The sequence below is a fragment of the Musca autumnalis genome, unplaced genomic scaffold (assembly GCF_047663935.1).
Source record: "Musca autumnalis isolate F117 unplaced genomic scaffold, ASM4766393v1 scaffold_2, whole genome shotgun sequence".
In the NCBI taxonomy this organism is placed as follows: Eukaryota; Metazoa; Arthropoda; class Insecta; order Diptera; family Muscidae; genus Musca; species Musca autumnalis.
In genome coordinates this window covers 178,636,648-178,654,818 of record NW_027411755.1, presented here as the reverse complement: position 1 = coordinate 178,654,818, position 18,171 = coordinate 178,636,648, and the positions used below count along the sequence as shown (strand labels likewise).

At 37.3% G+C, this 18,171-nt stretch overlaps 1 protein-coding gene across 1 annotated transcript in view; it reads right to left on the bottom strand.

The window, feature by feature from the left end:
* The window catches only part of LOC141393216 (neural cell adhesion molecule 1-like), a 280,193-nt gene that overhangs the window by 44,072 nt on the left and 217,950 nt on the right, over positions 1 to 18,171 (bottom strand). Inside the window, exon 2 of the mRNA XM_073966178.1 lies at positions 6,240 to 6,812. Within this exon, the coding sequence (XP_073822279.1) occupies positions 6,240 to 6,812 (573 nt within the window). The remainder of the gene's footprint in view (positions 1 to 6,239; positions 6,813 to 18,171) is intronic.

Genomic DNA, 18,171 nt, shown 5'->3' with positions numbered 1-18,171 from the left:
TGCCATTTAAGGCGAAGATAATTTTTTTAGTATTATTTATTTTTAATTAATTTCTCGTTGGAAATCGAGCTTTATGATCAATAATGCATCTGAAAAATATAATACAGTGCCTAAATGGCTTAGGGGGCAATAGAAAAAAAGTTCTCAGACACTATTTTCTGAATCTTTATTTATTAAAACTATCATCTATACTTAGCTTTGGACCTCAAATTCTAGAAATATGAACCGTACAGTACACTTCCTTATGTTGAGGACATTGAAATGCCCAATAGATGTATTGGGTAGCTGGGAATTGAATAAGCATTTGAGGGTCAGCTGTGAGAGTTTCAGAGCAACAATTCGGATGTTAGGGAACCATCGACCGCTGAATAAGTCTATAGCGTCTCTAAAATATCCAATATTCGTGTCACGTTCACTCCATAAGGACGATAAATATATGCACTGAAGCGTTGAATTCCATCTTTTAGAAAAACAATTAAAAAAAATTCTTCGACTAAGTTTACAGCTAAATACCCTTAATATATGATTGTACAAAACAAAAAAAAGGCGCAAGGAAAGGATCAAGATCGGGCGGATACGACCATATGATACACTAACCACCACGATTAAAATCGGACTTACGGAGCGTATTTGGTGCATCAAATATATGAAATCGGGCGAAAATATGTATATAGTAAGTAGCTATATCAAAACCTGAAGCATTTTTAACCAAAAGAAATAGAGTTCATCCTTTGGACAAATAAATTACCATCCTCAATTCTCACCCGGATTGGATAAAATACTAACATGCATGGACGGGAGGACATGCAAAAAATCGACTCATAAAGTGATTCTACCAATGTATATTCCTAAAATAAACTATGGGCCTATCTCGCAACGTACATTTTTAGGCACTATAGTGCGATACACAAACAGAGGTCCAAATTATTCCACAGACAAATCCAATCAACACAGCCCACACGAATAGAATCAATATGCCATCATATATGACAAGAACACAACTTGGAGGATGGTTTTGGAACATTCGGGGAAGTACGGAGAATATAATAATAGCGCTGTGATAAATATCACAAAGACTACCTCTTATGAAAACTTTGACTTATGACATAGTGGCCCTAAACATTGGGGCTCATATCTCCAACGTTATTGCCTTCCCCTATAAATAAAGTCATAATCACATGAACTACCTGCTATTAAAATTTAACACGATATAAGAGGTGTCCTAACACTGGATTTAAGTGCTACTGATTAGGCCGACATAGTACATGTTGGAACTAGATTTTTACACGGATTGAGTTTTAAATTAACGGACGGAATATCAGATCAAGAAGTGTGGATTTTTTAGGAATATTTTTTGAAGGAATATCAAATCAAGAAGCGTGGTTTTTTAGGAATATTTTATGAAGGAATATCAGATTAAGAAGCGTGGATTTTTTAGGAATATTTTTTAAAAGGAATATCAGATTAAGAAGCGTGGATTTTTTTAGGAAGATTTTTTGAAGGAATATCAGATCAAGAAGCGTGAATTTCTTAGGAATATTTTTTGAAGAAATGTCAGATCAAAAAGCGTGAAATTTTTAGGAATATTGTTTGAAGGAATGTCAGATCAAGAAGCGTGGATTTTTTAGGATTATTTTTTGAAGATCAGTGGATTTTTTTTTTGAATATTAGATCAATAAGCGTAGATTTTTTAAAGAACTGCCTTTAACAGCCGTTAAAGGTAGCGGCAAGCCTTTCTAGAAAAAAGCTTTTTGGAAGTCTTCTATGGACAGAAAACCTTTTGACGGTTTTCTGTAGAGGTAAGACCCTTTTGAAGGTCTTCAATAGATAGAAGATCATTTGAAGGTCTTCTATGGACAGAACGACTTTTGAAGGTCTTCTATTGACGGAAGAAGATTTTCTATAGACAGAAGTCCTTTTCAAGGTCTTTTATAAATAGAAGGCCCTTTGAAGTGCATCTATAGAAATAAGAGCCTATGAAAGACTTCAATAGACAGAAGACCTTTAGAAGGTCTTCTATGGACGAAAAACCTATTGAAAGTATTCTATAGACAGAAGACCATAACAGGATTTTCGCAGCGACAAAAACAAATTTAGTTAGCATTGCATTTAAGTATCTCGACATTTATAACGGCAATTGGACATCGCCAGATCTGAAAACAAAATTGTAGATTATGTTGTAGAGAAGACATTCAGAAAACAGGATGTATGCTCGATCCAGGGAGCAAACATCGACTTGGGTCACTCCCTTGTCGCAGCAAAGGTAAGTGTACGATTAAACATAGCAAATAAAGAACGAGCAGACATAACAAGAAAGTTGGACATCGCTACCTGCAAGAAAGAAATAACCATAGCATATTCCACTCAAGTGGTTCAATTGATTAATGAAAGCACTCCTCGTTCCGACAATAAAACAACACAGGATCATAGTATTGCCCACTCAATGCACACATCCGCAAAATCCATGCTTGAATACCAGAAAGGTGCACCAGGGAGCCCATGTTATCACTGTCGTGCTGCTACCGAAGGGAAGAATGCTGCATGTAGGACTTCTCTACAATCAAGAGAAATGTCTATAACACGAAATGTAAGTTAACACTAACTGCTACCCGGTCTTCAGTTAAAATAGGAAAGAAACTCTTCGAACTTATAGTACTTGTTGTGTTTAAAGGTGAAAGCCGAGGTCAAGCTGTACCGCTTTATACAACGTCATCGACATATGCTGTTAAACGTATCGAGTTACAAGGGTTGCTTTATCTAGACCATGTTTTGAAAATTTGTATAAACACGGACCGTGTGGTGGTACAAGTCAAGACTCCGTTGGAGTAAAAAAAATTGTGAAAGAAAAGCAACAAATTGAGAGAAGTGGAAATGTAGTCTTAGTTGGGCTTATAGAAAAATGTTCTGTACAGGATCAATATATGTATGTAAGTATCGAGACAGGAACCTGTCAATACTCATTATTGTACCATAGCATCGATTGTTCGTTAGTTTGATTCGGACTAATAATTTCCGATACAAAATCAAGGTTCCTTTACGCATGTGGATAGTTGTAGGATTCTAAGTCGTTGTTGAGCCTCTTGTTAAACCAAGTGTTAGAATAAATAAAAAAACAAAACAAAAACATTTAAAAAGGTTTGACTACAGAGATATATCCTCAGCCTATGTGAATTGAAAATTTAATCTATGAACAGATCGAATACCGGCTACACAAACGAAATCGCTTTCCGCAAAACTTATGTATTTAGGGTGTTCTCAGAATTTTGTGGCTCTTTTTGGGCCTCAAAAATATCTACACTTTTATAGACGTTCCGCATAAATACTTAAGTTTTGCTAATAAATTTGATTTTGATTAAAATGGTCCGAAAGGTGTAAAAACCCTCTATACCACCATATGTACACGCAGAAAAATAGATGTTAGAAATTTGGATCCAAACAAATATGTGTTTGGGACTGAGATTGGACCCAAACAAATTATGTTTAGGTCCAATATATATATCCAATATATGTTTGCAACATATTGTAACATAAATCAATTCTACTTGTTTGGGTACCAACATATTTTTCTTATGGATAGAGAGAGGATTTTTGTCAACGAGCGTAACAACAGGGCTCTCAGTCGTATTATAATAAAGAGCTGTTTGCATGGTGCAATAAAAGGCGCATAAGCGACGACGAGAGGGAGAAAAACCTGTTTTTGCTTTGGCGGTGTGTATGTGGCCGAACGCTAGTGTTTCGTTCTGTGTTGTTGTTCCGATTTATTCTTAAGAGTTTTTTTGTAACTCACAGCCAAAGCGAAGAGAAAACGGAAATATGTAATGGATTATTATTTGTTGTTCGGTTTGGTCGTTATTGCGAGAAAAGCAGTTTGATTTATTTTGGCAGTTTCTTCTGGACTATCTTTCAGTGTGGGTCGCTCTATTCGGTAAACCAAACCAGAGTTTTGTGTTTCCTTAAAGTAATAGTGCGTTTTAGTAAATTAAAATCCAATACATTTTATAATTGAATCCAAAAAGTTGACATTTTTTGGGGTTTTTAAGGTTTTCCCGATTTTGCTTGGAAACCTACAGTTCTATCGGAATGTGACTAAAGAAAATGTTGTAGCTGTCAAAATTATATATGATTGGCTTTGGCGTCTTTTTCCTAGGTTGTACCATTTTTGAGATATATAAGTTTAAGTTGGAAAAATTGTAGTCATCACACTGTTTTATATGCAGACGATAGAGTCAGTGCATTGTCCCAATTTGAACTTCTATTCATCAAAAACGGTAAACCCTAAGAAAATACCATTCAGGCCATCCTTGTAGAGAATTTTCATAGCTACAACATTTTCTTTAGACTTATTCCAAAAGGACTTGCGGACTTGCAAAATCGCGAAAACCTAAAAACCCCTAAAAAGCGCTCCCGCGATTTTTTCTTTTGCTTTTTGATTTTTCTCTTCTATGAACATTGTAGTTTCATAATCCGCAAAAACTTCACAGGTGTAAGCACCTTCCATTTAAAGTTGCTTCAAGAGCACCGTGAGTATTATATCTCTGTCGAGATATTTTTGACTGATATTTTTTACTTGCTTATTAATTATTCTATTCCGTTTTTCTTTCATTAAAGTATTTCTTGTCCGATGTGGAATTTTGTGTATGTATGTATATACGCGTCTAATGTTGCTTTTGTGTTCTGTATTTCTATGCCTTACAATAAAAGAAAAAACACCACCATTTATAAATGTGTATGGATGTGTCTGTTTTTTTGTGACTTTTGGATTTGTATTTATATTACACCCAAAAAAATATTTGTTTGCATCCAAAAAAATTTTTTGTTTGCACCCAAACATATATTTGTTGGCAGGACCCAAGCATATGTTATGTTTGGGAGTGGATGCAAACAAATATATGTTTTGCTGCAAAATATGTTTGGGACATATGCTAGAGAGGTCTTTTTCCTCCATGTAGTGGCTGGAGCGCACGATAATTCTCGAACGGATCAACATTTATGTTTAAGTGCTGTTTACGATCTGTTAGACTATCCTTTGGCAGTTTATTCCAATGCAGCTCCTTGAGGTCCTCTTTATAGCGATATTATGTTTTTCATAGGCAATTCCATGATTCTTGACGTAGTGAACAAAACCTCTAAGTTATACGATGACCAACAGAAATGACTGGAAGGAGCGCTATCTATCGAAAATAAATGATCCTCAAAATAAGATCCACTTCCAAATTGGACTATGCCAGCATTCCTATAGGTAACTGCTCCGCATCACTATTGTGCTTTAATCAATATATATTTTGTCGACAAGTTAGACGTCCAAAAAGGACCACAAAATCTGAAAACCCTTAATACATATGTAATTATCGTTGCGTAGCCGGTATTCAATTTGATTTTGCCGAAAGATGAAATTTTCAATTCACAGAGGTTGAGGGTATATCTCTGTCGGCAAAGCCGACTGATACTTTTTTACTTGTTATTTTTAAAGACAAGATTAGATAAAATCTTAGATACAAGGTGATTCGAAAAAAAACCTCTTGTACAAAATTATTTTATCAGCACATTGCTCATTTGTTTGAAGTCATAAAATAAAATCTTAGATATAACATTAGGGTAATGACTTTCTGACCCTTTTTCTCAAAAATTATTTCCAGTTGCAGGAACGAATACCCCTTTGCCTATAAAATTACTAAAATAAAGTTTATTCCATATAAATATTGAAAAATATTACGCACAAACAACTTTGAAAAATATTTTTTAATTTTTTTGCGCTTCACTTTTTTACCTAATCACCTTATATGTATGTAAGATTTTTATCTGAGCTTAAATAAAACCTTATCAAAATATATTACCAGGGATACGAGGTTCTAGTATATACCGTCCTTAGCCTAAAGATTAAAACTTTTTAATCTTCCCTTACTCATATCGAAATAACTCTCTACCTGCACTTATTCACATTTTACGAGCTATTACGTTGTCATGCTGCTTTGAACTATCACATGTTCTTATATAATTGGATATACAACATAATTTACAACACTACCAAAAAATTCGGTTTCCCCCTCCTCACCACAGCAATAACAATAATACTATAAATCCTATATAAATTCATTTCATAAATATTTCCATAAAAAATGCTTCGTTGCCTTAAACCCTATTTTCTTCGCATATTAAGAATTTATAGATTTAAGCGGAAGCTTCTCTGTTGGTTGGCTGGTCGGTTATGAGACAACCAGCAACAGCATCAAACAACTTACCTCCACGTTTCTCAATGTGGACACGTCCTTTTGTATTCTTTCGTACTTTGCCTTTGGGATCAATCCATTTAATCTCGATTTCTCTTTGTACTTTGTTTGCAGGCGCCGGTGCTACAGTTGTTGTAGTCGTCGTCGTCACTACTCCCGACAATGCTGTTGTGTTGACTTCAGCTGATATAACTGTAGGCGCTGTTGTCGTTGTGGGCGGTGGTGGGGGCGGCAGGATTTTACAAAAAACTATAAAAGAATCATTGACAAAGTGTGATGTGGGTGGTACCGAAGGCGTGAGTCTTATGAGACGACTATCCGCTTCTGTCGCCGAACTATATATATTTGTATCTATGCTACGACCATTTCTGGTTAATGATGATGCTGATGTTGGTGTTGAACTATAGCTGGAACTACTTTTACTTTTGCTGGATGTGTTGCTGCCGCTGCTGCTATGGCTGCTGGTGGTGGTGTTGGTATTGATGATAATGTTACTGTTGCGGGTGTTGCTACTGTGGCTACTGGTACTTGTGCTTCGGTATGTGGTAGTTGTGAGATCGTTTGTCATTTGTTCCCATGTTGCAACTGTAAAAAAAAACGACATGAAAACATTTTTGGGTTACAAATATCCGTTCATTCTCATTTTATTTACAATTCCCTTCAATAATAAAAAATATTTTCTTTTTTCATTCATTCGGCCATGCATTCACTCATATTACACTGACGTTGCCTTTTGTCCACCACGTCTTTGTGATGGATCTTTATTGGAATATTTTGTTTTCCTGTTCCACATAAAGCACAAATCAACATTCGTGGCTGTTTGCTAAAAGTAAAGAATTCAATTAAATTACCCTTCAGTTGTGGCGCAGCGTCTTTTTATTGATTGTCACTTTTATTATGGACAATTGTAACAATCAACCATTTTATTATAATAGATTGGTATTTATATTGCACCGGGATCTTGGGCTGAGAAAAACTTGCAGTGGATATTAGTTTTCTGAGAGAAATTTGTGGCGTAACTGTTATTTGATGGCTATAGAAAGATGTTGACCCATATTGACATCAATTCTGTAAGAATAACTAAGTAACTAAGTGAGAGCCTGCGATACAAAATAAAAGCCAATCATCAGTCAATATAGCGTGGTAGCAAAACTATCGACTTAGAAGTCAAAGTATGAATATGTGGCTAAAATCTTTAATATATTGGGATGCATCCGTGCTACGTGGAAAATTGTAATTCTGAATTCGAGACTCAGAAAAAACATCACATGTTCAAAGGTGGTTGAACACTTCTGCGTAGCATTAGCGCACATTTCTTCATTATGTTTCAAGTAAAACTTCTATTCCATACGCAGTCGTGTTATTCTAAACAGCTGAGTGGACTTAAAACAATTACAACAAGTACAAAAGTATCCGTCGGCTTTGCCGACAGAGATATACCCTCAGCCTGTATATATTGAAACAATTTTTCCCAAAAAACGTATGTATTTAGGAGTTTTTACAGATTTTGAGAATTTGAACCGACAAAAATGTTCATTAGGATTAGAGATCAAAAGTTTTGCGGAGGAGATAATAAAAGGAATGGATCTACATTGACCATTATGAAAGTGGATCTCCAGCCACTACGTATAGTGCCATAGGGGGTTTTTACACCCTTCGGGATGTTTGCACAAGAAGTATGGACTTACCCCTGAAAAAACGTTTACCATCGTAATTGAGGCACCGAATGCAAGTTGCTTCAACAAAAATCAAAGTGATTCGATAGCAGGTCTTAAAGTGAACTTATCCGAAATTTTGTGTGGGAGGTACCGGATGGAGTGGACAAATATAGTCCATATTTGAACCTGATCCATATCTAGTAGATATATTAGGATCTGTAAAGCATGGACCAATTCGGTCACTCCCTTCAAGAGTTACCGTATGAAAAAAATTTCCGAACATTTTTGAACTTTTGTGGGGGAGGTACCTGAAGGAGTGGGCCGATATGGCTTACCTTCAAACTTAAACTATGTTTGGACAAAATATTACTAAGGCCAAAATTTGGACCGAATCGGCAGATCCGTTCTAGAGTTATCTTCCGCTCCAACCACCTCACACGGTGTCATAGGGCTTTTTTGCAACTTTCAGGCTATTTTCTCAGGAAGCATGGACTTGTCCCTAATGAAATTTGTACCGTCGTATGGAGGGCAGTGAATACAAGTTGCTAAAACCAAAATCAGAGCGATTCGAGATATGGCCCTAAACTGAACTTTTCCGAAATTTTGTGTGGGAGGTACCCGAAGGAGTGGGCCGATTAAGTCTATATTGAAACATTATCTAAGTTTCGTACACATTTTACGATGGACAAAGTATGGACCAAATCGGTTATTCCCTGCAAGAGTTATCGTGCGCACAAATTTTCCGAACATTTTCGAACTTTTGTGGGGGAGGTACCGGAAGGAGTGGACCGATATATCCCATCTTCGAACTTAAACTACGTTTGGCCAAAATATTACGAAAGCCAAAATTTGAACCGAATCGGTTTATCCATTTGAGAATTATCGTGCGCTCCAGCAAGCAGGACAGACAGACGGACGGACATGGCTAGATCGACTCCAAATTGTCTGAAACACATTTCGTCCAAACATACTTGGGGTCTAAAACCATTATTCCGATGAGGCACATTTTCATCGTATCAAAGTGTATATACCCTCCTTAGCCTAAAGGCTGAGGGGCTGAGGGTATAAAAAACCAAAAATTAAGAGATATGCTTCTGTGGGCGATAAAGGAAGACGTGGACATATACTAATTATTGTTTTCAGGAACAAAAACAAAAATCAGTCATTTCGGTGAGATATTGACGTCACAACCTTTAGAATTTCGAAAATCTACAGGTACCGTTCTATATAAAGGCAAGGACCTATACCGACAAATTTCATATGGAAAGTTTTATACCCCAAATGAAGACTAAACACCAAATTTCAGCCAATTCGGAGGAATTTTGATGCAACAACCTTCAAAATACCGAAATTCGGAAAGTACCGTTCTATGGGGGCTATATGAATGCGTGGACCTATACCGACAAAATTAGTGGGGAAAGTTGAATACCACCAACGAAAACTAAATACCAAATTTTAGTCATTTCGGAGGAATGTTGGGACCACAACCTTTAAAATACCGAAAATCGAGGTACCGTCCTATGGGGGCTAAATGAAGGCGTGGACCTATACCTACAAAATTCTGGGCGAAAGTTTTATACTCCAAATGAAGACTAAATTCAAATTTCAGCCATTTCGGTGGAATATTGAGGCCTCCGCCTTCAAAATACCGAAAATTGGGGGTACCATTCTGTGGGGGTTATACGAAGGCGTGGACCTATACCAACAAAAGTCTGGGGTAACTTTTCATACTCCAAATGAAGACTAAATTCAAATTTCAGCCATTTCGGTGGAATATTGAGGCCACAACCTTTAAAATTCCGAAAATCGGGAGGTACCGTTCTATGGGGGCTATATGAAGGCGTGGACCTATACCGACAAAATTCTGGGGGAAAGTTTTATACCCCCAGCGAAAACTAAATACCAAACTTTAGCCATTTCGAGCCATGAGGCCACAACCTTCAAACCAGGGACGTAGCCAGGATTTCATTTCGGGGGGGGCCCACCTGACCAAAATTTTTAAAGTAAATGTTAGCGAAAATTTATTATTTAGCAATGATTTAAACTTTATTTTAGGCTTATTTTACTGATGAAAAATTTTTGATTACTATTTTTTAATTAAAATGGCGTAAGATTTCTTGGTCAATTTCCCCTTGTTTCAGGCTTCAATTTTCCACTCCAGAGTATGGTCATGGTATGGTCGGAAGTTCAGGTGTCCAACCGTTTTTATTGTCATAAAGAAACCAACTATCGTTATTTCTCTAAGGATATTTTGGTGTCCAATCGTAGATCTTATCACAAAGAATTTCTGAAGGCCGATAGTGGTTTTCTTGATAAAAAAAATATTCTGAGCAATAGTGAGTCTATCAGTCATGAAATTCTAGCACCTAATCGCGGGTATGTAAATGACGAATTCTATTGCCAAATCGTGCATGTAAATAGACTATTTTGGCGTCCAATCGTCGGACTTCTCTTATGGAAATTCTGGTTTCCGATCGTGGATCTTCTTATAAATTGACCAGAAACTAGGAAAACTCTGGCAACCAGTCTTGAATTCTTTTAAAATGAAATTCTGGCATCCAATCCAAGATCACATGTATTGACATTCTTTTAGCAAAAATCCATGAACAAAATGTTTCACAATCTACATTTTTCATACTCTCAGCCTTTAGTCAAAATAAACCTCATCGAAAAAATGGTTTTAGGGCCAAAGTATGTTTGGAAGAAATCTGTTTCAGAAAACTTGAAGTCGACTTAGCTATGTTCGTCCGTCTTGGTGGAGGACACGATGATTCTCGAACAGATCGGTCCAAAATTTGGCCTTCGTTTTATTTTATCCAAATTTTGATCAACTTCGAAGATGGACCATATCAATCCATTCTTTCGGTAACCTTCCACAGAGTATTTCAAAAATGTTCAGAGATGTGCAGTTTAAGACCTCTCTTGACAATAAATAAGTGGATACGTCTAAGCTGAAGTCCTAAGTAGTCATGGCTTCACTTCCTTTTTGCTAATAATTTAGTTATAAGTAACAATATGATATAAATAAATTAATAAATAAAAAGACCTCTCTGGAAACGCTTTCCTTTTTTGCAACAAGTGTTCTTGGGGCCACTATTACTACAGTACAAGTTTTTCAGGGGCAAGTCCATACTTTCAGAGAAAATGGACCGAAAGCTGTAAAGAACACCTACGGCCGTCATGTGTAATGACTGGTGCGCACGACAACTTTCGAACCTTACACTGCGGTACATCCTTCAAAAACCATCAAAATAGTTGTTAAATGCAGTTTAAGGTCTGTTCGAGGATCCTTAGAAATGTTTACTGAAGGTATTCCTTGCTTTTAGAACGGTATTGTGTTTTTTGTCGGCAATTCAATATTTCCTAACAAAAAAACTGAAAAATATTCTGTGACGAACTGAAATGTCTGGTGGGAGCAAAATTTTTAAAAGGAATGACTTCCAAAATAAAATCTAATTCCAAAATGAACTATGTCGGTCCGGTCCATTTCTTCATTGTGATCAATGATATAATCCACATTTTGTCGCCAAGTTCATACGTCCGAAAATGGCTACACAATTCTGAAATCTCCCAATACATAGCTTTGGGTTAAAGGATTTTGGTTGTGTGGCCCCTATTCGATCTGTCCATAGATGAAAATTTCAGTTCACACAGACTCAGGGTATATTCCTGTCCGCGAAGCCGACTGATTCTTGTTAAGATTTTGACGAAGAAGAGAATCTGTTTCCGGTCAGTTTTTTTTTTAATTCGTTTGTCGTCACAAAGTCCTTTGTCAAAGCAGGAAAAAGGAACATTTCTACAAATGTGCATCCATAATTCCCAAAATACAATTCAAAGAGTAACACTATGCAACACTGAAAATGCAAACAACTTCTAGTACGAATTTTTTGAAAATACATATTTAGACTACAAAAACCCTAGTAGGGTTTTGTCCTGTCAGATCCAGTTCGGATTTTAAGGCCTCATCTAAACCGGGCTATTTCTACACGTTTTTGCATTTATCAGGCCTTTATCTCAGAAACGAATAGGAATTTGGCCTTCCTGTCTTTAGCAATATTGTAGCCCTGTACTAGTATAACTTATCTTCTGAAGAACCCACATAAGAAAAACTCCATATACGGCATCAAAATCTATAAAATATAGAAAATTTTACATAACTATTGGGAGTTGAACAAAGTAACCTTTTGCAAAAATCTTCCAAATAAGTTAAGTTCTCAACAACTCTTTTGAACATTCTGAAACTCTAAAATGCTTACTTCATGTTGTTTCAGCGGTATTTTGCATCATATCTTTTACAACACGTATTTTAAACACAATTCACACCAACAGTTTATTCTCGCATTTCGGACTTCACTATATTATTGATATTTTTATTAAATCGTCGTTTGAAAAATGTACTGAAAACAACAGCATAGAGGCATTTTACAACAATGGCATGTTCTGAAGAGTTGTGTATTACATTCTAGGGAATATTTTTCCAAAAGAAAATATTCCGAAAAATTAACGGTTGTGGAGATACGGAGCAAATGTATAAAAATTGTTGAATTTTTGCATATATTTTGAAATTTGAGGCAATAAATGCAAATTTTCGAGTTCATTATTTCTCCAAATATTTTATTCTTGTCCTTATCTACAAATTTGCTTCAAAGATCAGAAGAAGATTCGCATTGGTTTCAGAGATATAGCGCCGAATTTCTTTAAAAACTCAATATTTAACCATGTTTAGATGGGGCCATAAAATCCGAGCTGGATCTCGCACAACAAAACCCAACTAAGGTTTCTTGTCGTTTGGGTCTGTACTTTCAAAAAATCATCAGTTCGTATTGTTTGCGCAAGATCACATTCAAAATGTTGCACAGTGTAATCGACAGAAAAAAATCCCTGAAGTTGAAATTCAATGTAAATTCGAAATATTGGAAATAATATGCAATAAATAAAATATAAATATTGACCTCAAGCTTATTAATCTTGGTTTTATTAACATTTGGAAGGTAGAACAAAACATAAAAGTACGACAGAAAAATCCTTTTTTGTACAATAGACATTTACTAATTTGTAACAAGAGACCAGTTTCTAATAATCTCAACGAACGAGACTGCGGTGAACAGAAGTTTTATCATAAAAAATGGTTGGTATAGTTCTTTTTTTTGCAAATTTGAAACATAATAAAGAATAAGGACCACAAGAATATTTTTTTCTAGATATTGTTTACAAGCCAGTAAACATCTTGTTCTGAACCCAACAACACTTAGAGTCAGCATAAAATTACTATTAAACGCTTAAACAACACCTTAAAACTTACCATCAACTATGCAGAAAATTGCTCAAAAAACCTAACTTCTTCATTATTTCATACTTTCAATAAGTAAACCAATGTACTTGAACCAAATACTTTACATATTTCTTTAAAAATCTAAAACATTTTAAAATTTTACTCAAAAATGAAAAAAATGTGACACATAAGCGAATATCCTATGGGAACGAAAATAATTTCGGGGGGGGCCCGGGCCCCGCGGGCCCCCCCCCCTGGCTACGTCGGTGCTTCAAACTACCGAAAATCAGGAGGTACCATTCTATGGGGGCTATATGAAGGCGTGGACCTATACCGACGAAATTCTGGGGGTTAGTTGTATACCCCCAGCGAAGCCTAAATACCACATTTTAGTCATTTCGGAGAATGTTGAGGCCACAACCTTTAAAATACCGAAAATCGGCAGGTAACGTTCTATAGGGGCTAAATGAAGGCGTGGATCTATACTCACAAATTTCATGCGGGAAGTTTTATACTCCAAATGAAGACTAAATACCAAATTTTAGCCATTTCGGAGGCATATTGAGGCCACAACCTTCAAAATACCGAAAATCGGGAGGTACCGTTCTATGGGGGATAAATTAAGGCGTGGACCTGTACCAACAAAATTCTGGGACCAAATCGGTATCTCTCTTTGAGAGATATCCTACGTACTACCCAGTTTAGATGGTGCCGGCAGGTTTTGTTTTTTTATTTATTTTTTTTAATTTTGGGCCATTATCTGTGGTAGTATGGACTTGTCCAGAAAAAAAATTGTGCCGTCGTAAAATGGTCCAAAAGAAGAACTTTTCGAAAAAAAAATCAAAACTATCCGAGGCGAGCTGTTAAAATGCAGTTTTCCCAAATTTTGTGGATAAGGTAACCGAAGAACGGGACCGATTTAGTCAATTTTCCAACCTGACACATGACTAGATGACGGACGGACATTTCTAAATCGACTCCAAACTGTCTGGAGCACGTTTCGTCCAAACATACTTGGGGTCTAAAACCATTACTTCGGCCGTATCCTCTTTAGCCTAAAGGCTGAGGGTATAAAAATGTCGATCTGCATCTCTTGGTTCTTCTACAGGATTTCCCGCAGTGTAAATATCTGGCAATGGTTGATTTGCCAGTTCTAAAGCCGTATTGGTGTGGCCCAATTATTTCCTTGACCAGGCAGGTAGCAATAGGGAGAAGACTTATGCCCCTATAGTTAGATCATACATTCTTACCCAAATTCTTGTGGATGGGGCACAGGATGCTCAGGTTCCAATCGTCGGGAACTGATGCATACAACTTATCAGCGTGACGCCTTCGGTGCTGAACAGCTTTGCTGGTAAGCCATCGGATTCTGCTGCCTTATTATTCTTCAGCTGGGTTATTACTGTCTTTACCTCATCTTGGGCCGGACGGTATAGATTCAATAACATTTTCTAGAATTGGATCTGTGGTATCTTCGTCTCTTCGCTACTATTGGATACCAAAAGTTTGGAAAAATGCTCCTTCCACTATCTGCATCAGTCACAAAATTACCTTGCTGGTGTCTACATGAGGATGTGCCTGTACCAAAGTCATCTGTTGATATTTCACTCTTTGGTAGAACTTCGGACTGGTTCCTGTACATCTAGGTTTTTTAACACTCCCGCTTTTCCATTTCTGCGGAAAAGACGTTTTACCTCTCCCTTTTTCCCGATACTTCTCCCGTGCGCCTACGAGTTGCTAATGCTTGTAGAGTAGCCCTATATGCCGCATTTATTCTTCTGCAGCAGCACGACACTCCTGGTCATACCATAGGTTCCTTGGTGTAGGTTTCTGGTATCCAAGTATGGATTTCTCGGTTGTTTGCATGGAATGGACAATACTTTGCCACAGTTCTGATTTGTTATCGTGACAAGGAGTGGAATATAATGTAGCTATCTGTTGTGATTGCAGCTTACCGATGTTCAACTTCCGTGTGGTGTGTGGTCCGTGTCTATGTTTACCCTCGGAACGAACGTACATCCAACACGCTCGATATATATCTTCCATCTATCACAACGTGATCAATTTCTTTTCTTGTTTTCTGGTTTTCATGGTATTTTCGTGGTTTTAGCCTCATTATCGCACCGAAAAGGCTGAAATTTTTTGATTAGACTTCTTTGGGGTTCCAAAAACTTGTAAAATTTGTAAGTATAAATTTGTAAGTACAGGACCAGGTTTGATGTAGGTCCCCCATAAAATGTACCATCTCGGCATTTAGTACACTTGAAGTCCTCAGGACACTTGAAGTTTTCAGGGGACTTGATAATGATCTCAAATGATTCAATTGAAGACTTCTATAGGTCAATTGAAGTCATCAGAGAACTTTTATAGGCCATGTTCTCAGGGGACTTCTATGAGTAGGTTCAACTCCTCCGAGAACGTCAGCAAATGTACTGAAATCAATAGCGGAGAAGTACTCCGTACTACTATAGGACAGTTGAAGTTCTCAGAGATCTTCTATGGTTCATTTGAAGTCCTTAGAGGCCTTCTATTCGTCATTTGAATTTCTAAGGGGACTTTTATGGGTCGTTTGAAGCCCTCAGAGGACTTTTATGGGCCAGTTTAAATCCTGAGAAGACTACTTACTATACAACAATTATAGTCCTCATAAAATTTCTATATGCCAGTCTTCGGTGATCTCTTATAGGTCAGATGAAGTCCTTAAGGGACTTCTACAGGTTACTTGAAGTCTCCATAAGTTAGTTTCAGTTTTCCGACGAAATATACAGATCAGAAGAAGTAATCAGATAACATCTACCCGTCAATTAAAACCTTCCGGGAATTTCTATATTTCACTTGAAGTCCTCACTGTCACTTGAAGTTATCAAAGGGCTTACATAGAGGGCTTACATTGAAGCCTCAAATGATCACTTGAAATCCTCAGAAGTCTTCTATAGTTCAGTTAAAGTTTTCAGATGACTTCTATAGGTCAATCGAATTCCTCTATCGGTAACTTGGCATACTCAGAAGACTTCTATAGTTCTCAGAGGACTTATATGTGTCAGTTTAAGTCCTACGAGGACGTATACAGATTAATAGCAATTATGAAGTCCTCAGAGTTTTCTACAGGTCAGCCGAAATCCTTAAAGTACTTCTATGGGTCACTTATTTCCACTTAACAGGAAGCAGAGCAGTTATAATTCTGCTGGGCGAATATCTGAAATAAGGCCTAATTTCCTAGCAAAGGGGACGGAATTAGCGAATGGATGTGATGGATGAGCTTTGCCGTACAAACTCTGGCGACCCCAGAGTTAGAGATCTGACATAAGAAGACAAAAGATTAGCCGGTCTGCGTAGGCGGGATTGGAACCAGTAGAAGTAAATTGTGGACAACGTGTTTAACGGCGTGGTTGTGAGAGATACGAAGAGGTGTGCTGCTTAATTGAGCCTACAGTTTATTGAGCACCCCGATAGCGACCGGGCGAAGAGAAGTGTTTCTTCATTCAATATCCTTTCCAGCCGAGGAGGAAAGGATAGTTTGCTGTGAATAAGGTTGCGGATGCTATCCGAGACGAAAAATTATCCAAAGCGCTTTGATCTTACAGAATTTCGATGGTGATGCTGCATACATACAGGTCGTTAGCTATGAGCGGCTAGCTTTCTTACTTAAGTCATTTCTGATAAAAGAATGAAAGATAAAGGCCAGCCAACTTCAGAAACCACTTAAGCATGCTTCTTATGTACCGAGGCCTTAATAGTTTCCGAACAGAAGCCTGACTTGGATGCCAGTAAAGGTGAAAAAGCAAATATAATTTAGGCGTTACTCCTCCCCAGCATCAGTGTGTGTATCCACTTATGGATTATCAACACGGATTCCAGAGCAGTACCAAAACACCACGGCACGTCATTTCCACACATATTAGCCCAGGTCTTAACCTGTAGTTACAGACAAAAGTCGGTAACAGAACTGAACATTGGACCTGACTAAAGCATTTGAAAAGATCAGTCATATTATAATACCCTCCGAACTTGTTTGAAACGTTCTGTCACCAACTATATGTGTGGTCACCAGTCGTACATGTCCAAATCCCGTATATCGAAACAGGAAGTTCCCCAAGGAGAGGTGGTATCTCCGAACCTGTTTACCTCTACCTTTCGGTAACTCTATACCTGTTGTTGGGACATTAAAATAATTACCCCATTCTAGCATTTCTGGCAGGCTAAATTCCTATCTGATTGATCTTGTTGAGTTCTTCCGCCACTAACAGCCACACTGTTCATCGCATATGCAGTGGAGATGAAGCTCCCACTCAATGTTCAGACCAATGGATCAATATTTCCTACTACTAACTGCACTAAAGTCCTGGGGATTCCATTCGATAGCTTACACAAATCGTCCACGTATGCCACAGCTATCTGCGATAAGATAAGAAATAAGAAGAAAATCCTCAAGACCCTAGCCAGCAGCACTTGGAAGCTGATAAAGATACATTGTTATCCATTTACAAAAGACGAAGGACGAACTTACAAATTTGCCAGATTGCAGCCCTGAGAAATATGACAGTGAGTCTCTCTATGTCTTCTTACATTTTTCCACAATTAAAAATGTTCTCAATCGGAACATTCTTTCGGTAATTGCTCATACATTACATTAGTATAATTTCCACTTGATTTAACACCCTCGTTGAATTTGTTATTGACAGCACCCGGGAAATAAAACGCTTCAAGTTGCTCAGTGACCGCAAATTGAGATGTATAATTTGCAATAAGTCGCTTGAGGCTTAAGCTACTTCCGATAAAGGGGGGTGCAATTAAAACAGTTCAGCGGGTTGGCATAATTTGGATAGGAAAATTGTGCAGCATATCGATGATTATGATGGATATAATGAATGATCTTAACCCAATTTCCCCGGGAACAAGCGAAAACAACTTATTCCCCAGCTGTAACAACAACGAACGGTAAATTATGAAAAATTATTGAAATGTGAAACAAACCAAATCAACCCAATTTCAGAAACAGAAAGGCCACAAACAA